This window comes from Girardinichthys multiradiatus, chromosome 22 (genome assembly GCF_021462225.1).
Source record: "Girardinichthys multiradiatus isolate DD_20200921_A chromosome 22, DD_fGirMul_XY1, whole genome shotgun sequence".
In the NCBI taxonomy this organism is placed as follows: Eukaryota; Metazoa; Chordata; class Actinopteri; order Cyprinodontiformes; family Goodeidae; genus Girardinichthys; species Girardinichthys multiradiatus.
Genome location: NC_061814.1, coordinates 6,560,122 through 6,583,521, shown reverse-complemented (window position 1 = coordinate 6,583,521; position 23,400 = coordinate 6,560,122). Strand labels below are relative to the sequence as shown.

At 41.4% G+C, this 23,400-nt stretch overlaps 1 protein-coding gene across 2 annotated transcripts; it reads left to right on the top strand.

Annotated features, from left to right (window-relative positions):
* Positions 1 to 5,434: 5,434 nt before the first annotated feature.
* On the top strand, positions 5,435 to 23,077 carry LOC124858742 (E3 ubiquitin-protein ligase RNF166). 2 transcript variants are annotated; one of them, XM_047350935.1, is made up of 7 exons: positions 5,435 to 6,474; positions 13,720 to 13,876; positions 14,073 to 14,185; positions 14,314 to 14,428; positions 15,294 to 15,401; positions 17,811 to 17,924; positions 18,025 to 23,077. In XM_047350935.1, exons 1-6 carry the CDS (start codon positions 6,299 to 6,301, stop codon positions 17,874 to 17,876), a joined length of 735 nt encoding a protein of 244 aa, XP_047206891.1. In that variant the 5' UTR covers positions 5,435 to 6,298; the 3' UTR covers positions 17,877 to 17,924; positions 18,025 to 23,077. The 2 variants fall into 2 exon arrangements, with proteins under 2 accessions (XP_047206891.1, XP_047206890.1); XM_047350934.1 differs by having other exon boundaries at positions 5,436 to 6,474; positions 17,811 to 23,077.
* Positions 23,078 to 23,400: the final 323 nt, after the last annotated feature.

The window sequence follows — 23,400 nt, the reverse complement described above, 5'->3', positions numbered from 1 at the left end:
GATCCATGTTTTCATGTTGTTGATGCCAAATTCTGACCCTACCATCCGAATGTCGCAGCAGAAATCGAGACTCTTCCTGTTCTAAGCTGACAGTAGTGGCACCTGGTGTGGTCTTCTGCTGCTGTAGCCCATCCGCCTCAAGGTTCAACGTGTTGTACGTTCAGAGATGCTCTTCTGCAGGCTTTGGTTGTAACGAGTGGTTATTTGAGTTACTGTTGTCTTCCTATCAGTTCGAACCAGTCTGACCATTCTCCTCTGACCTCTGGCATCAACAAGGCATTTGCACCCACAGAACTGCTGTTCACTGGATAATTTCTCTTTTTTGGACCATTCTCTGTAAACCCTAGTGATGGTAGTGCGTGAAAATCCCAGTAGATCAGCAGTTTCTGAAATACTCAGACCAGCCCATCTAGCACCAACAACCATGGCATGTTCAAAGTCACTTAAATCACCTTTCTTCCCCATTCTGATGATCAGTTTGAACTGCAGCAGATCGTCTTGACCATGTCTACATGCCTAAATATATTGAGTTGCTGCCATGTGATTGGCTGATTAGAAATTTTAATTAACGAGCAGTTGGACAGGTGTACCTAATAAAGTGGCCGGTGAGTGTATATAAATATTTAAATAATAAATTGGTGAGGCCTATGTAGGATATGTATATTGAATGTTTCAATAATGGTAAGCTCAATGAGAGAGTCTTTGATTATTCTATTACTTAAACCCGGCAAAACAAATACAAAATGTGAAAATCTGTGACCAATAAGCTTAATAAACACAGACACTAAAATTATGAGTAAAATGTTGCCAGAAAAATTAGAAAAGGTGCTACCAGATATTATAGAGGACGATCAAAATGGATTTATAAAAGGCAGACAGGGATTTCACAATGTAATAAGAGTTCTCAATATCCTATATAATCAAAAAGATGAGGAAGATGTGGGCATTCTTGCACTTAACGTGGAAAAGGCGTTTGATCCAATAGAATGGCCGTATCTTTTAGAAGTATGTAGTAGATTTGGATTTGGCGAGGCCTTCTTGCTTTGGATTAAACTATTACATTCTAATCCCATAGCAGAGGTTGTGAATAATGAAACCATTTCTGAACCCTTCAAAATTAGGAGAGGATGTCCCCAAGGCTCACCGTTGTTGCCACTTTTATTCATTTTAGCAACAGAACCACTGGCAATTGTAATAAGATCAAGTACTTCAATACAAGGAATTAAAACTGGTAGTAAAGAACATAGAATAGCTTTATTCGCTGATGATGTTATCCTTTTTCTTAAACAATTAAATACCTCCTTGCCAGCTCTCTTAGATTTAATAAAGCAATTCAGCCATCTTTCTGGTTATAAAGTAAACACTATGAAATCATCACTCATACTACTTATGGCTGAGGACAATCAAAGTATAAGACAAAGTTTAAAAACTTTTAAAATTACTTCAAGAATTATTTTTTAAGGTATCAAAATAGTACCCCAACTAGAAAATGTTGTATTAACAAACTATGAGACATTAGTAGAAGCAACCTCAAAAGAATTGGAACGATTGTCATCTCTCCCAATTTCACTTATTGGAGGAATAAATATTATAAACATTCCTTTGGTAGGAATGTTTATTAAAATGTCAAACACAATTAGAAGATTTATTTGGAACAAAAAGCAACCTAGCATTCGCTTATCTTATTATACTTACCTTTTGATACTGGGGGTTTGAAATGTCCTAACCTTTATTGGTACTACTTAGCAACACAACTGAGGACAATAATTTTTTCATCCAAAAACATTCCATCTTGGATAGATACTGAATCAAGCTCAACTAAGTTACCACTAAACCTGTACAGGTCCTTCTCAAAATATTAGCATATTGTGATAGTTAATTATTTTCCATAATGTCATGATGAAAATGTAACATTAATATATTTTAGATTCATTACACACTAACAGGTCTTTTATTGTCTTAATACGGATGATTTTGGCATACAACTCATGAAAACCCAAAATTCCTATCTCACAAAATTAGCATATCATTAAAAGGGTCTCTAAATGAGCTATGAACCTAATCATCTGAATCAACGAGTTAACTCTAAACACCTGCAAAAGATTCCTGAGGCCTTTAAAACTCCCAGCCTGGTTCATCATTCAAAACCCCAATCATGGGTAAGACTGCCGACCTGACTGCTGTCCAGAAGGCCACTATTGACACCCTCAAGCAAGAGGGTAAAACACAGAAAGAAATTTCTGAACAAATAGGCTGTTCCCAGAGTGCTGTATCAAGGCACCTCAGTGGGAAGTCTGTGGGAAGGAAAACGTGTGGCAGAAAACGCTGCACAATTAGAAGAGGTGACCGGACCCTGAGGAAGATTGTGGAGAAGGGCCGATTCCAGACCTTGGGGGACCTGCGGAAGCAGTGGACTGAGTCTGGTGTAGAAACATCCAGAGCCACTGTGCACAGGCGAGTGCAGGAAATGGGCTACAGGTGCTGCATTCCCCAGGTCAAGCCACTTTTGAACCAGAAACAGCGGCAGAAGCGCCTGACCTGGGCTACAGAGAAGCAGCACTGGACTGTTGCTCAGTGGTCCAAAGTACTTTTTTCGGATGAAAGCAAATTCTGCATGTCATTCGGAAATCAAGGTGCCAGAGTCTGGAGGAAGACTGGGGAGAAGGAAATGCCAAAATGCCAGAAGTCCAGTGTCAAGTACCCACAGTCAGTGATGGTCTGGGGTGCCGTGTCAGCTGCTGGTGTTGGTCCACTGTGTTTTATCAAGGGCAGGGTCAATGCAGCTAGCTATCAGGAGATTTTGGAGCACTTCATGCTTCCATCTGCTGAAAAGCTTTATGGAGATGAAGATTTAATTTTTCAGCACGACCTGGCACCTGCTCACAGTGCCAAAACCACTGGTAAATGGTTTACTGACCATGGTATCACTGTGCTCAATTGGCCAGCCAACTCTCCTGACCTGAACCCCATAGAGAATCTGTGGGATATTGTGAAGAGAATGTTGAGAGACTCAAGACCCAACACTCTGGATGAGCTAAAGGCCGCTATTGAAGCATCCTGCGCCTCCATAAGACCTCAGCAGTGCCACAGGCTGATTGCCTCCATGCCACGCCGCATTGAAGCAGTCATTTCTGCAAAAGGATTCCCGACCAAGTATTGAGTGCATAACTGTACATGATTATTTGAAGGTTGACGTTTTTTGTATTAAAAACACTTTTCTTTTATTGGTCGGATGAAATATGCTAATTTTGTGAGATAGGAATTTTGGGTTTTCATGAGCTGTATGCCAAAATCATCCGTATTAAGACAATAAAAGACCTGAAATATTTCAGTTAGTGTGCAATGAATCTAAAATATATGAATGTTAAATTTTCATCATGACATTATGGAAAATAATGAACTTTATCACAATATGCTAATATTTTGAGAAGGACCTGTATATGTATTCTGCCAATTCAAAAAAAACACAATATGAGAAAACTAATCCTATTGTTCGAAATATGACAGATTTGGTTTGAGGTAAAAAAGTGGATGAATATAAATGATAATATTTCTCAGTTTCACCCTGTTTGGGGAAGTACTTCATTTAAACCAGGAAAGATGGATGCAGGATTCCAGATCTGCGCAATAAATGGTATTTGTAAAATAGGCGATCTTTTCCATGAGGAGAAAATGATGTCTTTTTAAGAAATTGTTTCGGAATTTGATATACCAAGAAAACACTTTTTCAAATTTTTACAAATAAGAAAATTAATTTTATCACAAAATCAATCTGTCCAACTGCCACCTCTCACATCTTTAGAGGAACTGGTGACAAATAATTGCTTTAAAAGAGACTTAATTTCGAAATTTCTAGAAGTGGCTCCTATCTGGCTCTTCCGAAACATCAGTGTCTAAACTTGAGTTATGGAAAGTGGAGCTGAATATATATATTTCAGGAGAAGAGTGGGAAATCTGGTGGTATGTCTTAAAGCGCAAACAAAATCACTAAATACTAGCATAAAACTAGTTCAATACAATTGGTTATTGCAAACATAAGTCACTTTGATTAGGTTGAATAAATATAATAATAAAATACCTGATACATGCTTCAAATGAAGTGTTGCTAGAGAACAGTTTTTCCACTGTGTTTGGGAATGTGATATAATTAAAAATTTCTGGAAGAGAGTAATGAATAAAATCAAAATGATTCTGTCTATAAACAGGCCCATTGATGCAATTATAATATTATTACACTTGTACCCTAAAAATTTTCAGGTGAGATCTCATCAAATTAAGTTTATAGATTTTACAGTGCTGCAGGACAAAAGGTTGATAGCTTGTAACTGGAAAAGATTTGAACACCCCACAATCAGTGCTTGGATTACTGTAATGGCACAATGTATGGCGATGGAGAGAATAACTCATTATAATATTATCTTATAAATGAAATGGATGTCTATGAAGAAATATGGAAAGGCTTTGATATAGAGCACTTAGTAATGCAATCGTAGATCTAACTATAAGAAAAATGTGTTCAAATAAAATATTTGTATATATGTATGTAATACAAGGTACCTTTAGGTATAAGCAATTTCTGATCAGATTTATTTCTTCTTTTTTGTCTATTTTTAAATTTTTATTAAATTGTTTTTATGTGTTTACTTTTTTGCCAAACAAGATGTTATGTTGGGATGGGAAGGGTGAAAATTCAAACCATTATTAATTGTAAATCTGTTTAATGTTTTCTTTCTCTTTAGTGTAATAAACTAATAAAGATATTGCTAAAAAAAAAGTATAATTTCCATTGACCAAATTAGCCAAAGAGACATAAAAAGAAAATGCAACCAAAACCTTTAACTAAGTTACTCTTCCACTTTCACTTTGTCCTCTAACCCAGTAAATAAACTGTTTGAAAACTTCCATTCTAAAATTTCAGACAACAATGATTCCATTGCTCCCATTAAGGTGAAGGTTGTGTTCAGGTTGATGTGCAGTTAGTTTCTGCAGTGTTCACAAGAAGGCCAAAAACATAAGTTTCTGTCTAATCTGAACAGGGCACCTTTATTCACGTTTGCTGTGTATGCTTCGTGGCTTCTGGTAAACTTTAAATGGGACTTCTCATGGCTTTCTTTAAACAATTGTAAAGTGCCTGATTAGTAGTTGTGCTTTTTACTGTTTCTCCGACTTGAGCTGTGGACCACAACAGCTCATCCAGAGTTACCATGGTCCTCCTGGTTGCTTTTCTGATCAATGCTCTCCTTTCTCGTCCTGTCAGTTTAGGTGGACGTCCATGTCTTGGTAGGTCTGCAGTTGGTCCATCCTCTCTCTGTGTTCAGATGATGGATCGAACAGAGCTCTGGGAGATGTTCAAAGCTTGGCATATTGTTTTGGAACCTAACCCTGCTTTAAACTTCTCCACAACTTTCTCTCTGTCTTGTCTGATGTGTTCCTTGAGCTTCATGATGCTGGTTGTTCTCCAATGTTCTCTAACCTCAGAGGCCAGAAACAGAACAGCTGCAGGTAGACTCTGATTACATTACACACTGGTTTCCTGATTAGATGACTTGAGAAGTTGCACTGGATTTTATTTAGGGGTATCAGAGTAAAGGATCACGAATGCATATGCACACTACAATCTTCAGATATGAGTTTGTAAACAAATCTACAAAATAATGTATGTTTGTCCAGCTTGTCAGTTATGCACTGACTGATCTATCACATGATATCCCAATAAAATCTCTTATGTGGCTCTAGCGACCAATGACCACATGTGCCTGTGCGCTGCTCCTGCCTCTGTGATGTCTTGATGCTGATGGGCTTGCTCCGGTGTTTCTGCTGGGTAAAGTGCTCTGTGGGATTGCAGTTCCACAGATCCGCCACCAGCTGTCAGAAGGTGACCAGCGGGACTTCATCCTCCAGAAAGCTGAGCGCGCTGAAAGCTGTGGTGAAGCCTCGCGAGCATCCGCTTCTCTCGATCCATCAGCGCTGATCTCACAGCCATCGGGATGCAGCATTTCCTGTGATCCATTCGTTTATGTGTTGGGGGTTTTAATTGAGGTCAAGCATCGCAGTGTCGTGCTTTCAGTCGCCAACGAGCGCCGCTTCCAATGTTTACTTCTCTGGCATGTCTTCTCCAGCCAGGGGGAATTAAAGCTGGGCTACAGAGGAGACATTTGTCTCGTTCATTTTAAGAAAAAGCCGTAGCTGTGAGACATTTTTCCCATCTGCTGAACGTAATATGCTGTAGCTACATAGCAGTTTGACTGTTTCTCACGGGCAAGGCTTTTGTCGACAGCTGCGGCTCCTCTTCGGCTCCATGATGGCGATGTTTCGTAGCTTTGTGTCGGCGAGCACCCAGTTCCGTCAGCAGCAGTCCAACAGCGGCTCCGGCCCGCTGGCAGCCCCCCCTGAGGGCGTAGAGAGCCAGTTCTCCTGTCCCATCTGCTTAGAGGTTTACCACAAACCCGTCAGCATCGCCAGCTGCGGACACACGTAAAGTAGCCTGTTCTTATTTCACTGTGTGAGGCCAGATGTCGCTTTTCATGCGTGTTCGCGATGTTGTGAAACAAACACTTGATATGGCTTCAACAAGTACCAGATCAGGTTCTGATAGAACCGGGTCACTGGAAGAGAAACAGAGAGAAAATAAAACAGTCAGTTAGTTTTCCTTTGTAACACAAAAATAAAACACAGATGTGACTATTCTGGTTTGATAAAATAAAAAATGACCAGAAAACAACTTCTGCTGTCTTTAACCTGTTTACCTGGAAAACCACTAACAAATAAAACGTTAGAACCTCTGTTGGATCACCGCTCGTCATTTATAGCAGGTTCTTCTGCCACCACTTTAATAGACTGGCCTGTTATTGTGATTGTTGTTGATGGTAGTAATATCAGTAGAAATAGTATTGCTTCCTTCCCTTTCTTATTCCACAGCTAATTTTAACTGAGGATCATAGGGGGGTTTACTATTAATATTGTCAATGTGGAATTTTTAATTTAATTCAATGCAGTTTTTTTTATACAGCGCCATTTCACAACACATGTCATCTCAAGGCATTTTACAAAGGGTTCAGGATAGTTGTTGGGGAAGTTAGAATAAATACGCTTGTTTTTTCACCCACCTTTGAAACTGGCGTAATGCTTTAGTTAGCTTTAGTTTTACTCCACTTCATCTAATTGTTTCTACACATACTTATAATAACATAGACATATATTAATTTGACTGATATTGTTTTCCCTGCCTCTATTATTGCTGCTGTTTTTATTTTACCACCATTTTCCCTTTTTAATTAATTTGACCTAATTTCATGATTTGTTAGGGTTAATAATGTGGTTCCATTACTAGGATGTGTGTGTGTGTGTGTGTGTGTGTGTGTGTGTGTGTGTGTGTGTGTGTGTGTGTGTGTGAACTGCTTTATTTATATATGATGATTTAACTGTAGTTATACTTTGAATGTGACCTGTTGAATAATAACAGTTATCATGTTTGAAATGGTTCAGAATAATCAGTTTTATTAAGTGTATATGATTCTCGTACTCGTCGTCTTCCGCTTTATCCGGGACCGGGTCACGGGGGCAGCAGACTCAGCAGAGACGCCCAGACGTCCCTCTCCCCAGACACTTCCTCCAGCTCCTCTGGGGGGAGCCCAAGGCATTCCCAGGCCAGCCGAGAGACATAGTCCCTCCAATCCAACGTGTCCTGGGCCGTCCCCTGGGCCTCCTCCCAGTGGGACGTGCCTGGAACACCTCCGGTATAGATGCCTGAGCCACCTCAATTCAATTCAATTCAAAGATACTTTACTGATCCCCGAGGGGAAATTAGAATTTCAGTACAACCCATCCAAAGATACATCATGACACAAGACAGGGAGGGAGGGGGGGTCACCGAGGCTTTGCTGCCCACTCACAGGCGCTGCCCTTGCTAGATGAGAAAATAGGCCACATTAGGTAAGTAGAGGGGAAAAAAAATCATATTTCACACTTTATCCTTAGCAGGAAACAGTTTGAAATTGCAAAAAACCTCAGCACAAAGAAGCAACAAGTTTACAAAACATCATGCTGGAAACGGCGAAGGTGGTGTGAGGGGTGCATATGTTTATCTTGAGCATGTGTGTGTGTGTGTGTGTGTGTGTGCAAGTGAGTGTATGCAAGTAAGTCAATGAAGCACTGTCACAGAGGCCATTGTCCTTGATGGTACGTTGGAATGTTCATCAACCGGCCACAAAGTTCTGAGCAGGTCCACAGATGTCCTCAGGGAAGGGAGGGGGCAGAGGGAGCAGAGCGTCATGTTTACATAACTTCCAGGAGAAGTTGAAGATAGCCAGCGATCAAGGCCGTGCAGGGGAGCCAGATTCAGAAAAACAATAATTATTTGGGTTAGGCTGACTCTTAATTTTCTGTCAGCCTTGAGAGTCTCGCTGGTGCTTCTCACAGGCGAATCCAAACAGCCAAATTCCTGGTCTTTCTGCCAGATCCGAGCGAACAACTTTCTCCAAGATTTATCCCATTTCACCTCTGAGTCCAGGAACCGCAACCTGCCTGCAATCCTGTGTAAGGATCACATCCAGTCTGCGATTCAGCTCACGTAACATCTCAGTGTTGATTGCTCTGAAGATCCCATCACACATGTCAGGCAGCCTCACAATTGCCAGAACAGCTGCGGACATTCTCCGAATTTCTCGATATGCCAGGTAACCGCTGACTCCAAAAAGCAGAAATCCTGATATCAAACATCCAATTATATGCACATCTTCGACATCCTCAATTGACATTGTCGACAAACACACAATCCTCCACTTCTGCCAGGAGTCCATTGTGTATCCAGAGAAAAATGTCCCGTCCGGACAAGTTGGGCTCTCCTTCACCCTGTCTTCTTGTCGAGAAAATTTGATCAATTGCATTGAGAGACCAGCTGATCAAATCCATAACTCAGAATTTGGAAGATATGCAAAAAGAGGCTCCAAAATGAAGACAGGACACAGAGCTGAAGCAGGGCAGATATGGGAGGGGTGCAGGAGACCGAGAAAAAGCGTCCTCCTCCACCGAGAGCAGAAAGGAAAGACTGGCTCCTCTCGATGTGGAGGAGTAGCGGCTCTACTCCAAGCCCCTCCTAGATGGCCGAGCTCCTCACCCTATCTCTAAGGTAGTGCCCGGCAACCCTACGGAGGAAGCTAATTTCAGCCGCTTGTATCCGGGATCTCATTCTTTCGGTCATGACCCAAAGTTCATGGCCATAGATGAGGGTAGGAATCTAGATCGACCGGTAAATTGAGAGCTTCGCTTTTCAGCTCAGCTCTCTCTTCACCACAACGGACCGGCACAGTAACCCCATTACTGCGGCAGCCGCACCGATCCGTCTGTCAATCTCTGGCTCCATTCTTCCCTCTCTCGTGAACAAGACCCCGAGATACTTGAACTCCTCCACTTGAGGCAGGAACTCCCCTCCAACCTGAATACGGCAAGCCACCCTTTTCTGGTCGAGTACCATGGCCTAGGACTTGGAGGAGCTGATCTTCCTCCCAGCCACTTCACACTCAGCTGCAAACCGCCGCAGCGCATGCTGTAGGTCTTGGCTAGAGGGGCCAGCAGGACCACATCATCTGCAAAAAGAAGAGACAAAATCCCCTAGTTCCCAAACCAGACCCCCTCCGGCCCTTGGTTGTGCCTAGAAATCCTGTCCATAAAAGTTATGAACAGGACCGGTGACAAAGGGCAGCCCTGCCGGAGTCCAACATGCACCGGGAACAGGTCCGACTTAGTGCCGGCAATGTGGACGAAACTCCTGCTCCGCTTGTACAGAGACCGGATGGCCCCTAATAAAGGGCCCCCGATTCCATACTCCTGGAGCACCCCCCACAGGGCACCACAAGGGACACAGTCGAATGCTTTCTCCAGGTCCACAAAACACATATGGACCAGTTGGGCAAACTCCCATGAACCCTCGAGTACCCTGTAGAGGGTATAGAGCTGGTCCAGTGTTCCACGGCCAGGACGAAAACCACACTGCTCCTCCTGAAGCCGAGGTTCGACTATCGGCTGGACTCTCCTCTCCAATACCCTGGTGTAGGTCTTACCAGGGAGGCTGAGGAGTGTGATCCCCCTGTAGTTGGAACACACCCTCCGGTCACCCTTCTTATGAAGGGGGACAACCACCCCAGTCTGCCAGTCCAGAGGCACTGTCCCCGTCCGCCACGCAATGTTGAAGAGTCGTGTCAACCATGACAGCCCCATAACATCCAGAGACTTGAGGTACTCAGGGCGGATCTCATCCACCCCCGAAGCCCTGCCACCGCAGAGCTTTTTAACCACCTCTGTGACTTCAGCCTGGGTAATGAAAGAGTCCAGCCCCGAGTCCCCAGCCTCTGTTTCCACCACGGAATGCGTGATGGCAGGATTGAGGAGATCCTCGAAGTACTCCTTCCACCGCTCGATAATGTCCTCAGTCAAGGTCAGCAGCTCCCCACCCCCACTGTAAACAGTGTTGGCAAAGCACTGCTTCTCCCTCCTGAGGCGCCGGACGGTTTGCCAGAATCGCTTCAAGGCCAACCGGTAGTCCTTCTCCATGGCCTCACCGAAGTCCTCCCAGGCCCTAGTTTTTGCCTCTGCCACAGCCCGGGCCGCGCCATGCTTGGCCTCATGGTACCCGTCAGCCGCCTCAGGATTCCCACAAGCCAACCACAGCCAATAGGACTCCTTCTTCAGCTTAACAGCGTCCCTTACTGCCGGTGTCCACCACCGGGTTCGGGGATTGCCGCCACGACAGGCATCGCAAACCTTACAGCCGCAGCTACGGGCAGCAGCATCGACAATAGATGCGGAGAACATGGTCCACTGGGACTCTGTCTCCAACATCCATCAGAATCTGGTCAAAGCTCTCCCGGAGATGGGAGTTGAATACATCCCTGGCCAAGGGCTCCGCCAGATGTTCCCAGCAGACCCTCACTATGTGCTTGGGCCTGCCAAGTCTGTCCGGCTTTATCCTCCTCCAGCGGATCCAACTCACCACCAGGTGGTGATCAGTGGACAGCTCAGCCTCTCTCTTCACTTGAGTGTCCAAAACATGCGACCGAAGGTCTGATGATACAACAACAAAGTCGATCATCGACCTCCTGCCTATGATGTCCTGGTGCCAAGTGCACTGATGGACACCGTTATGTTTGAACATGGTGTTCATTATGGACAATCCGTGACTAGCACAGAAGTCCAATAACGAAACACCACTCTGATTCGAGTGGTGTATATATGATTCTTTTTTTATATAAAGGTTGCGTTGTTTATCACGACTGATTGGATGGATTTTGCCATAGCATTGTGACCCAATGTGACTTTGTACTCTTCTAGTAATAAAGTCACTGCACTAACAATAATGCCTTAACTAAAGGAGACAGAGCATTTTCTTTTGTGGCTCCAGCCCTCTGGAGCCACAAAAACTCTTTTTTAATATGCTTTTCTTTAATTTTATCTTGTGTATTTCTTTTGAATCACTTTGTGATTTTTATCATGAAAAGTGCTATGCAGAGTTTTACTAACCAATCTTGGCAGTTCAGTTTTAGTGGCTCTCATTTCTTTGAGAGTCAGACGGATGGGTGCTTCCTGTGTTGGACCTGCTGAAGCTGCTGCAGTGAACTGGGCCCAGAAAGGTTACAAAAACACACAATAAACCAAATCACCAAAGATAATGGCTCCTGCATTCATTTCAGCACAAATCTAGTTTATTATCTCCCCTGCAGGTTTTACTCTGATGTGTCTGTATTCTTCTTTATTTATTCCTCCAGCTACCTTAGAATAGCTCTGCTTTCATGATGATGAGATAAACTCCTTGATGAGACTGGTAAACCACAATCGTCTTTGTAGTTCCGGTTTTCCTCCATCTCGAATGGCTTCTGGTTGCTTGTTGGAAGAGAAGATGCTGTCAATTAAGTTTTTTTAAATATTTGTTCCACTGAGACATGAAGTAGTTTGCTTTTACACTGAGTTGTGCTGCAGAATGTAACTATGGTACAGTCCAGTTCTTTCTATGTACAAAGCTAACAACAGAGACCCAGCTGCCCCCGCCCCAACACACACACACACACACACTGCTGATGGGGATAAATTAAACTGAGGGATGCTTTCACAGGGAATGTGGCCATCTGTTCTAAGATCAATACATGGATGACAAGTGCTTTTTAAATAAAAAGGTTAATGTACCAGATGGGGACAAACCATCAGATTTTCTTTGTCTTAGAAGATGTTTCTGACTGCAACAGTTCTTTTTCCTCTTCTTTACAAGTTCTCTAAAAGTTCATGGTTCTGATTTGTAAAGGCAGAAATAAACCTGCATGAGTAATTATAAAACAAGTCAAACACTTAAACATGACTCGTAAGACGGTTAAATTCCAACTTTCACTAAATGTGCAAAACAACATGATAATGAAGATGCTTGGGTTTACTGGCTAATCGTTTTCTGGGGAGTTTGGACCCTCGAGGTACGGAAATGCTCGTGTTTTCTCTCACAACAACACTCTTTAGTGTGGACAGCATGACTGTGTCCAGGCTGAACTGTTTCACAACCTTTGGGCTGTTACAGACATGCAAGAAGCTGTTTTTAAAGGAAACACACTGAGACACTGTGGTTCATTCTCTCTCTGTCTCTGATAGCTTCAATTAAAATGAATAGATTTAAATAGAATTGAATGCAGGTATTGTGTGCTGTACAGTAGCTCTCTGTATTTAACTGTTGAACTGAAGTAGCCTGTTTGATAATGGGTGCAAGCCAAACAGATTGTCATCATTTAATTTTTTGCAATGAATACCTGGGTTGAGAGTAAAGTTTTAAGGCTTTATCACCCATTCCTGTTGGCAGGTAAAACATTTACAAAGCTGGAAATTGTCCACAAAGCTTTAAGACATCATTACAGCACAGCATTACTGAGAGTTAAACTGCAGAATTAACAGGAAAAAACTAAAAGGAAGTGTACATACAAAATCAGAATGTTGCACAAATTTGAGTTTAATGTTAGTCATAACATAGACAGCATTATGTTATTAGTTTTAGACAAAGATAGTATCAGTCAGTGCATTAAAGATAGAATTATTACCAAAAACACATACATAAAGTGAATCATTTTAAATGAAAATAACCTAAAAATCGTGATGTCTGAGATTTTTTGCAGATATTCTGCATGTCCAGTTTTGGCCAGAAAGGGGACCAGTAGAAGTATCTGACACCATAAAACAATGCTATTGCAATCAGATTGGTTCTGTTGCTCAATGTTGACAGGTTCAAGACTCTAGTCACTACCAAAGCCTTATCCTCCTAATATGTATTGTCTGAAAAATCTTTTTGTATCTTTTATAAAAAACAGTAAAATGTTTCAAATAACTGAACTGGTACTTAAAGGGATTTCAAATCTTGAAAATGATTAAATGTTTAGTATTTTTGAACAAGTCTGAGCAGATTAAAAAGAGTTCTGAAACATATTAATGTATCATTGGAGTTTTGGTGCCTGTAAGTCTTTACCACGTGGTCCAGAGAGCAGTACATTAGATGAGGACTTGCAGGACAGAGCTAGGTTTTGATGTAATGAAACAGGTGGCTTACAGTGGTTAACGTGGTGCTCAGATCCTGTAGATACTCAGAACCATAAAGGCCTGTTTCAGATCGAGGTGCAAGACCTTGTGGACACATTTCAGCAGAGAATCTCTGTCTTCTTGTCCGGTAAATGTTCTGATGTCTCTCGTCTGTGTTTTTAGGTTCTGTGGGGAATGTCTGCAGCCATGTCTTCAGGTGGCATCACCCCTCTGCCCTCTTTGTCGTGTGCCCTTTGACCCCAAAAAAGTGGAGCGCTCCTCCAGTGTGGAGAAACAGCTGGCTTCCTACAAAGCCCCCTGCAGGGGCTGCAGCAAAAAGGTCCCACATAATGATTCCATGTTAAAGATGTCATGCCACCCTGAACTGTTTGGTTATTGTTTGGTGCTTTTATCACTGTGCATCTCCCAGTGAATTACTGCCATTGTTCTGATAACGATCTTTTGTTTCTGATATGGGACCTGATCCCATTGTTTTAGTCAAATATAGGTAATAATAAAAATTGACTTGTTGACAGGTGTCTTTGGTAAAGATGAGGTCCCACATTTCCTCCTGTTCCAAAGTACAAGAGCAGATAGCCAACTGTCCCAAGTTTGTCCCTGTGGTCCCCACCTCCCAACCTATACCAAGGTACACACAGCAGATCCACCTGAAGCACCTCGATTTGAAACATGGACACTTGCATTTTTATTTAATGCTTCATAAAGCGTCTGTTCTTCAAAGAATGATTCGTCCATTTTCTGTTTTTTGACATGCAGCAATATTCCAAACCGATCAACATTTGTATGTCCATTCTGTGGGGCCAGAAACCTGGACCAGCAGGAACTGGTGAAGCACTGTATGGAAAACCACCGCAATGATCCTAATAAAGTGGTGAGGAGACGCCCTGGATTGAATTTCATTTCTGGTTTCAGGTTAGACACTGAATCAGATAAGAAGAACAGAGTTTCTTCTAATCTGTAAGGAATGACTCCAGCAGAGGTGTTTTTGCTACTGACAAGCTGACAAGCTGTAGTTTAGCTTTAAAGCTGCAGTTGGTAACTTTTGTAAAAAAGATTTTTTAAATATTTGTGAAAACTGTCACTATTTCCTGACACTAGAATATGAGACTGATGATTTGTGAAAAAAATTAAGCTCCTCTGCTTCCTTCCAGTGGTCCTACTGCCTTTGCAGAAATACACCGCTCCAGGTCAGAACCAACCAATCAGAGCCAGGAGGAATGTCTAAGCAGTGTTAATCACGCTCATGTATGCACTGCTCACACCACTTTCCCATACAGCTTGTACCGTGGTTCGAGCTCAAGAATGCCACTGTGCTTCAGCTGTGCTAATGATTTGAGGACCAAGTTTGTTGTCAAACTATGGGCAGACCACAGTTAATGTAATTGATGTGGGGGAAGGAGCTGTGGATGGAGGGCTGTAGCACAGCAGAGAGCAAGGGGGAGGGACCTGTAAGGCGTGCTTGTTCAAACCTTCAGGATAAGTACATGGTTTTCTCAGAACTCCCTACTGTAGCTTTAAAGTTTTAACACATGACTAATGCTGCTTTTTAGATCATTAGTATCTGAGTAACCACAACCCATTCAGGCTGGATGATTCTCTTTCTGCCCAGCTAGGCTGACCAGCAAGACATCATTAGTGGTTGTAGAACCTCAGTGAGACATTAAAGGCAGCTGTAAACTTTCTATGAGCTGTGACAGTAACCTGACTGGAGCTCATTCATGTTTTTGTTCCTGTAGGTGTGCCCGGTGTGTTCAGCCATGCCATGGGGAGACCCCACCTATAAGAGCTCCAACTTTCTGCAGCATCTTCTTCACAGACATAAGTTCTCATATGATACCTTTGTCGTAAGTCCGGCACCATTGTCTTCAGCGCCAACATCATAATTGTACTGAATGTAATGTTTTTTTTCTTTGGTTGCTGGTATGAAGTCAGGTGTGGTCCGTACAAAAGTCACATGGCAGACGGATTCTTTTCATACTCAAAAACAAGACAGAATGATCAGAGGTGCACAGGCATGACGAGGGTAAACTCATTATGCCATGATGCTCACAGTAGCAGCCAACATTTCTAAAAGGACATTTAGCTTTCGTGTCAGGGGAGGTTAAAAGCTTTTTACACAATTTCACAGTTTTCATGTTCATCTTTTTTAAAGTCATACTTATTCTATTTTTTTTCTCGAACAACAAAAAATGTCTTTCAATCTCTTCAGTCTTTTTTTCCTGCCCTTGTGGTGGTGCAGTACATTTAAAAGCAGATTTGGGTTAAATGTATAAAAAGTGAAACAAACATCAGCCTTTACAAAAAAAATCCCCACACTGGGACTTCTCCCTACAATAACATTAGCTGTTATTTGTTAACATCACAGGCTTTGCATAATCTAAGTTCATATATAGTTGAGATCATACATACGCTTATTAGGGGCATGACTGTCATAATGAATGTCCTGCTGGCAGAAACAGGGACTCAAGTTTCTGACTCAGACTCAAGTCATATTTAAGTCAAAAAAATTAAGACTTCAAACTCGACTCTTGCTCTAAAGACTTGTAAATTGGCTTTGACTTGTGTTCCGAGACTGTAGTCTTGTAAAGCAGTAGTTCTAAACCCTGGTCCTCAGGGCCCACTGTCCTGCATGTTGTAGGTTTTACCTTCCCTGCCGCTTTATACCTGATCTAAATTAATGGATGACTAACAGGCTTCTGCAGCCCTTGATGGCAACTGAGGAGGTCATGCAGTCACTGGGATCAGGCATGCTGGAGCAGAGACACATCTAAAACATGGTGGGCAGTGGGCCCATAGTTGAGAATCATGTTATAAACAATCTTTACCTGATGTAAACCAGGAGGGAAAGCAGCTGTTATCTACTGCCTGCAGTGCTAACAGCTGCTGCACAAATTTTGCTGTGCAAAGGTGTGCTTGATCATTAGCCAGGGATGTTTGGTGTTCTAACAATCTGATCCTGTCAGCTTTAGCTTCGTAATTATGACCCCACAGACGTCTCTCCAACTGAACGCTGCAGTAAATGACATACTTTGTTGTTTGGGTATTTTCAGACCAAAATAAAGTTAGTGAAACTAAATCCCAAATAAACATTTTTTGCAGATAAACTACATAAATTAGGCCTTAAAGGTGCTATCGTTGTGTTAGTGAGCTATTTTTACATTTTCATGTGTTGTTTAATTCGGCACTATTTGTCCTAAAACCGTCTTTGTGCTGCTCTCTTTGGGTTGAACAGTGGCTTCGGCAGTTAACTTTTCCTATTGGTCCAAATGGTACAGCTTGGTCTATGTCACAGAACCATCTCACTCAGACACGCCCCCGTAGCGAGTCAGGAGTTGGAATTGTGAGCATTGATCATAACCTTTTATGCTATACCTTCGATCATATGCTTTACTTGAGATAATATAAAGCTCTGCTCATTCTCCATGTTTCAAAATGTGAAACTAAGCCCCTCACACATGGCCACGCCCCTCAGCGTCTCTTGGCACCGCCTACTATAGTGGGATTTTAAAAAAATTGTCTGGGGGCGGAGTTATGCTTTTACATGGGATTTAGTTCCACTTTAACTTCTGACTTCTAATTCTGTTGCTTTTCAGCTAGCTGTGTCATTACAAATACACCTCCGGCCAACAATATCAAAAACAAAAGCACTTCCTTTTCTGTTCATTCAGAATTTCAGTTATTCTCTAATTACACAGCGTACACTGGATGGGTTCAGTTTTTAGACTCGATAGCAAAGGTTTTTAATATAGATTTAGAACATGCAGCATGTTGTGACAAAGTGGGCAGTCTGCACAGAGATATGATTACAAAGACAATGAATCCAACTTTCTTTAATTTATTCCCATATTTAACATTAACAACTTTTAATTTCTTTCCATTCTTTTTCTTTAAACATACATTTTACTTATTGGGTTAAATATAAAATAACAGCTTTATACATCTTGTATTAAATGTAAAAATTAAAATCTAGTTGTTTGTAGACTTTACAAGATAAATGATAAAAGTTAATGTGTTAAGCTAGGCCTAAGGACAAACAGTAGTGTAATTGACTGACTGCATTTGATGAGAAAATGTTTGTTTCATTTGTTAGAAGCTTGACTTGGACTTGGGATAAATAACTTGGGAACATGTCTGCCTAGCAGAGGGTTTCTTCTTCTTCTTCCAGGTTTTGACAGGAAATGTTTAATTTTGTCCTGCGTTCATGCAGAGAGAGATGCAGCTACTAGCTTTTGTATTTGTTTCCTTTGTGTCAGGATTACAGCATTGATGAAGAGGCAGCGCTTCAGGCAGCTCTGGCACTGTCACTGGCTGAAAACTGACAACAGTCACCACACTGTCCTCTTCACTCCTCTGCTGTTTTTCCACGGGTCAGAACGTTTCAATCATCACATGGACAATCCTGACCCGACTGTATCATAAAATTACAGCCAACTTTAAGTAATAACCTCACTTTTTTCTCATGTGTAGCAGCACACTTTGATTTATTCCAAAACAAAAGCAGTTTGTGGATGTGAAGGACAGGCCGACCTGCGCGTAAGGAGTGGATCCAGTTACTACACAAGGAGAACTCTGGCACCTTGACTTTGCAATTCCCTGTCTGCAATTTAGGAGCAGTTCATCAGTGCACAGCTTAAGATCCCATAAGGCTACCTCCCTGAAAAAGTCTCATCTCAAGTCATGACTGCGTGTAGTCACTGTGAGTAATCTGGCTGACGTTTCGGAGCTCAGGCCTCAGGTTCTGCTTCTGCACCCACCAAGTGGAACCTTTGTCTGCCGATCAGCAAGATCTAATTAGCATCGCCACAAATACATACATCTTCTAAGAGACTGCATTTCCAGGGCAGCAAACAGGGAGTTGATTCTTCAGAGCAGCACAGCCAGCCTGCAGTGGATTATGCACACAGAAAAACAGACTTTTTTTGTTTCTAAGAAGTGAAAAGCATTCAGTAGATGTACATTTGAACCACTCCACGTATGTTGCTGTCCATGACTTCTTTTTATGGTTATGGTCAATGATCAGTGAGCCCAGACCAACCCAGCAGCCCCAACCCCGCCAACAGAACCACACAGTTACCCTCCAGGTCTATCTTGAGTATCTTTGATTGAGAGGGTAAATTTCAGTAGAGCATGGTCAGTGAAGTAATCTGCATGTTTCTGTGTCCAGAAACAATGGTCCAGTTTAAAGTTAATCTGGGCCACATGCAGAGCAATGGAGGTTATGCAAGAGTTAAGCCCAACATTATTCACAACCCCTGACAGATTTAGGTTTAAAATTGTCTTTCAGTGTGATCATCGGGTTCCTTCTGACTAGAATATTAATGTGTTGGAGCAGCCCAGTCAGTCCCGACAATGTAAAAAAGAATACTCCTTTGTTTTATGATCTTTTGATGGATGTGTTTTTATTTCCTATCAGAAACAAACTTCTTGGTTGAATGGAAAGAATTTTTAATCTAAATCTGTCAGGTATGAATAATTTGGCATTAGGATAATTGATGTCATTAGATAGTTTCCTGATCACCTGCCAGTTATGGCTGGGGTAAAAAGAGCCAGTGGAAAAGGGTTAATAAAATACTGTGAAAAAGCGTTTGCCCCCTTACAAATTTCTTTTATTGTTGCTTTTTTGTCACACTTTAATGCTTTATATCATCAAACAAATGTTGATATTGAATTAAGATAACCCAAGTAAACACTAAAGAGCTATTTTCAAATGATAATTTTATTCATTAAGGGTAAAAATCTTTCCAAACCAACCTGGACCTTTGAAAAAGTAGTTGCCCCCGTAATGTACTAATAGTTGTGCCACCCTTAGCAGCGACACCTGACATCAAGAGTTCGTGTTAACTGGCCATGAGTCTTTAACATCAACACTGAGGAATACCCACTCTCCTTTACACAAATATTTAATTTAGCCATGTTGGATGGTTTGAGTATAAACAGCGCATAAACGGTCACCACAGTATCTGAACTGGATTTAAGTCCAGACTTTGGATAGGCCACTCAAAAACGTCAGTTTGTGAGAGAACTTCAGTTCTGAAGAGTTATTCAAACGTAGCCTTGCCACTGTGCTTTGGATCGATGTAGAACCAAAGTTTGATTGGGCTAAAGGTCCAGTACTGATAGCTGGAGATTCTCCTGCAGGATTTTATGTTAGGTCCAAATCACTACGCTACCACCACCATGTTTGACTGGCAGTATGATGGTCTGTTTCTGAAGTGTTGTGTTAGTTTTAGGTCAGATGTAATGAGGCGCACACCTTCCAAACGGTTCCACTTTTATCTCTTCAGTCGACAGAATATTTTTCCAGAAGTCTCGGGGATCATGAAGATTTTTTTTCTGTAAATGTGAGACTGGCCTTTGTGTTCTCTTAGGTCAGCAGTGGTTCTGGCCTAGGGACTCTGAATTTGTTTTTAATGTTTTGGATTTTTTTAAGATGATGTTTTGGTTTTTGAGATTTTTCAGCTGTCAGAGAGCTTCTTTTTATTTATTATAACTGCAGGTCAGGTAATAATCAGGTCTGGGTCTGGATTGTGAAATTTAGACCAGCTCTCAAAAAACGTTTCAGCATTTTATTCTCACCTGCGGGGTTTTTACTGGTTTGACTGATCAGAACCAAAACTAAACTTCAGAGTTTTAAACATGGCTCTCACAATGTTTTTATTGGCTACTGTTTCCTAAGAGCCTGCTCCTAGGTTCTGATGAAACCAGTTTTTTAATCTGGCCTAGCAGTGAAATGTGCTGGGATAGCACCAGTTTTTTTCAGGCAACGGTCCAAATTAACCTTGGTGGAGGCTCAAAGAACTTGTCCTAAGTAAAAACTAGCACCAGTTAGGTCCTGGAACTGGTTGGGGGGAAAAGGCCCATTATGAGCTGTCTTCTGTGTCTGGTGACCTTCATTCACTGTTTGGGTTGACTGTTACACGTTCCAGCAAATGCCTGCAAAACTGTCGCTGCACTTGTGATGTTACATCTTGTACCCTCTGACACCAGTATAGGTCTAGAACTCTTATATGGTCCATATTTAGGTGCCGGGTACTATGAGGACAGTCCAAGTCCAGGATGCTGATACTTAAGTTCTCTCAGATGTCATTTCTTGCAAACATCAAGAGATGACATCTTTAGAGCTTGATCTTCATCTCCAGCAGATCCTGGTGCACTGCTGAAGATTAACATGGGACCGCCGCATGTAGCAAGATCGTGTACTGTTTTTTATTTAGCACTTCAAATACAGGTACAATATGATAAACTAAAAAAAGATACAAACAAAAACTGACATCCAAAACAGCCAACAGTTCTCACACAAAACAGTTTGGAAAAAGGTTCTGAAAACTGCTCCAGATTAAATAATTGTGAGTTTGCTGGCAGATATTTCTGTTATCTGTGGGAATTAATAGCCAGCACAGATCCTCATGTCTCCCAAAGTTCAACCTGGGAAGATTCACACTTCAGTCACAGTGAAGGCTTAAGAGAAACAGGTTCAACAAGGTTCAGAAATCCGGGCAGATTTCAGGTAGTGACAAAGTTCTGGTTATTAACCCAGAACCTTCTGATCTTTGATATCTCACACATTTCACAGTAAACAGCCTGTGCTCCAGCCATGTTTGAACAAACGGTCTATAGAAATGAAAATGACTGACAGCAAAGGAAGGAAAGCTGCATACGTGTCTAAGTTATCAGTTATAAGCCTCTGTAAGCCTTCTGTTAGAGACAATCCCAGCTGACTACAGGGTTATTATACAGTTGGTGGCTTATTCACATTTTATTTTTCTCTGAGTGTTTTTGCTGATCTCTTATCTTTAACCTGACTAGAGTAGGTGAGGTTTCCAGTAGGGATGTTCCAATCAGATATTTGCACTTCTTACACTTTATATTAACTCAGTGTCTCATAGTACTGTACAACCTCAATTTATAAACAGATTCTTTCAGTGTTGGATATATCATTATTGGCTCATAGAGCTAATGGTAGTTAGCACTATACCAAATATCAAACCTTGCTGTTTTCTGACTTGCAACCTAGGTGTGGCATCATTCCCCCAGTCCTAGGAACAGTTTCTGCAGAATATATTGGTCCAATTTGTTTCTTATCATACTGAAATATCTCATTACTTTAAATTATCCAGATGCAATTCATACATGGTGACAGATTAGATTTAGTGAGAGACTGTCCCATCTGATCCTAACTGTGAAACAAGACAGTCTGATTCAAATTATAATGCCAGTTGGTCAGATGTTATTGCTAACTTCTTACCAACTCTTTGCTAATGGCTCATTACAAATAGCAATGACCTGGTTCTGCCAGTAGCAGAGCCATTCCAGTCATTCCAGTGAGCAGTCATCAGTGGCAACCTACAGGGGGTTTAAGTAGACCGAAGGCAAATACAGAAAAAACACAACACACCCGTCCAGGAGCACTTTCTGGTAGCTGGAGCTCTGTTTGTGGTCCTGTCGAGGAGAGAGACAGTGTCAGAGACAGAATTATTAGGGTATTGTATGGATAAAAACAGTGGGAACATAAAGGTACTGTATGTTAGGGAGAACCAATATTTATTAGATCAACAAAATAATGTGGCCGGCCTCTAACACAGTTTGACATGTGCACATGAAAACTTGCCTGGTTTTTATCATATGGCTGCACAGCTTGCTAGATGTGCAACTGACATAATCAAAGGCAGCAGACCAACAACAAGTATCAGAAGTTGAGTTTCATCGGTGACTCTATTGCTGATCATTTACTGATCATCATTTCTTGATCCAGACTATTTGTTTCCCTGGTGAAAGTGTATGCTTCAATGTTTTCTCTGAATACGTGTACATAATGGGAAAATAGAACAAATAGAATGGTTGGAGTTGGCTGTAAAGGGTGCTGCTGGTGAAAACAGACAGGTTTTGTGTTTGGGTTTCATTATCTTGTAGAACATCTTTTTATTTAACATGGGCTGTGATTGATTCTCCATATACATGCCCATAAAAGCTTTTGGACACTCATCCGTCAGAAATCTGCTAATAATTAATAGTTGATAAGGAAAGGGCATTACATTTGATATTAAAGGTCTTTGACATTCTAAGCAATATTACTGTGCTGTTTTTTTAAAAGGAAATGTAAAAAAGCTTCACCAAAAGGAGCCTCTATCTGAGTTCCTTTGGACTTTCTGTTGTCACCATTTGTCCTTTGTTCTGAAGAAAAAACCCAACTGTCCTAAATGTTCTTTGGATCGCTTGACGGCCTCAGAGGAGAAAGGATGTTAAATTTACCATTTCATCCCCAAACTGATCTTTTACCTGTAACTTTTCTGCCTGGAAGTTTTTGTTTCTGTACAATGTTACCATGGGAAATGATTATGTATCATAAGAGTCCCGTCTGATTTGACTTCGACATCTTTTACTCACATAGTTATACTATCTGTGTTTATTAGAATTGTCTTGTTGGGTGAGAATAAACTGTATTGCTTACCAACCTAAAATAATGATTTTTCAGAAAATTAATTTTGTCAAGTTCTCTTAAATAAAGCAATTTTACAATCTAGTCATTTTATGTGCATCTCATACATTTCAATGTCATTCTACCTTAAAATGATGTTCACTAAGACCCTGAGTTAACCTGGATGGTAGAAACCAACCGAATCCCCAGATATGCTGTGACCATGTGAGGTTTGCAGCTAGATCCCAACTTTGTAACCATCAAGTTAATTCAGTGCCACCTCACCACTCATGTTTACTATATGATGTCAACATAGTTTGTATTTAGAGCTCAAAGCAACTGTCAGGCATGGTGATGAATGGTGATAGTGTGAGCTTGTGCAGACATTGTGTTCGTCATTAATTATTTATTAAAATATTCTGGAGCCA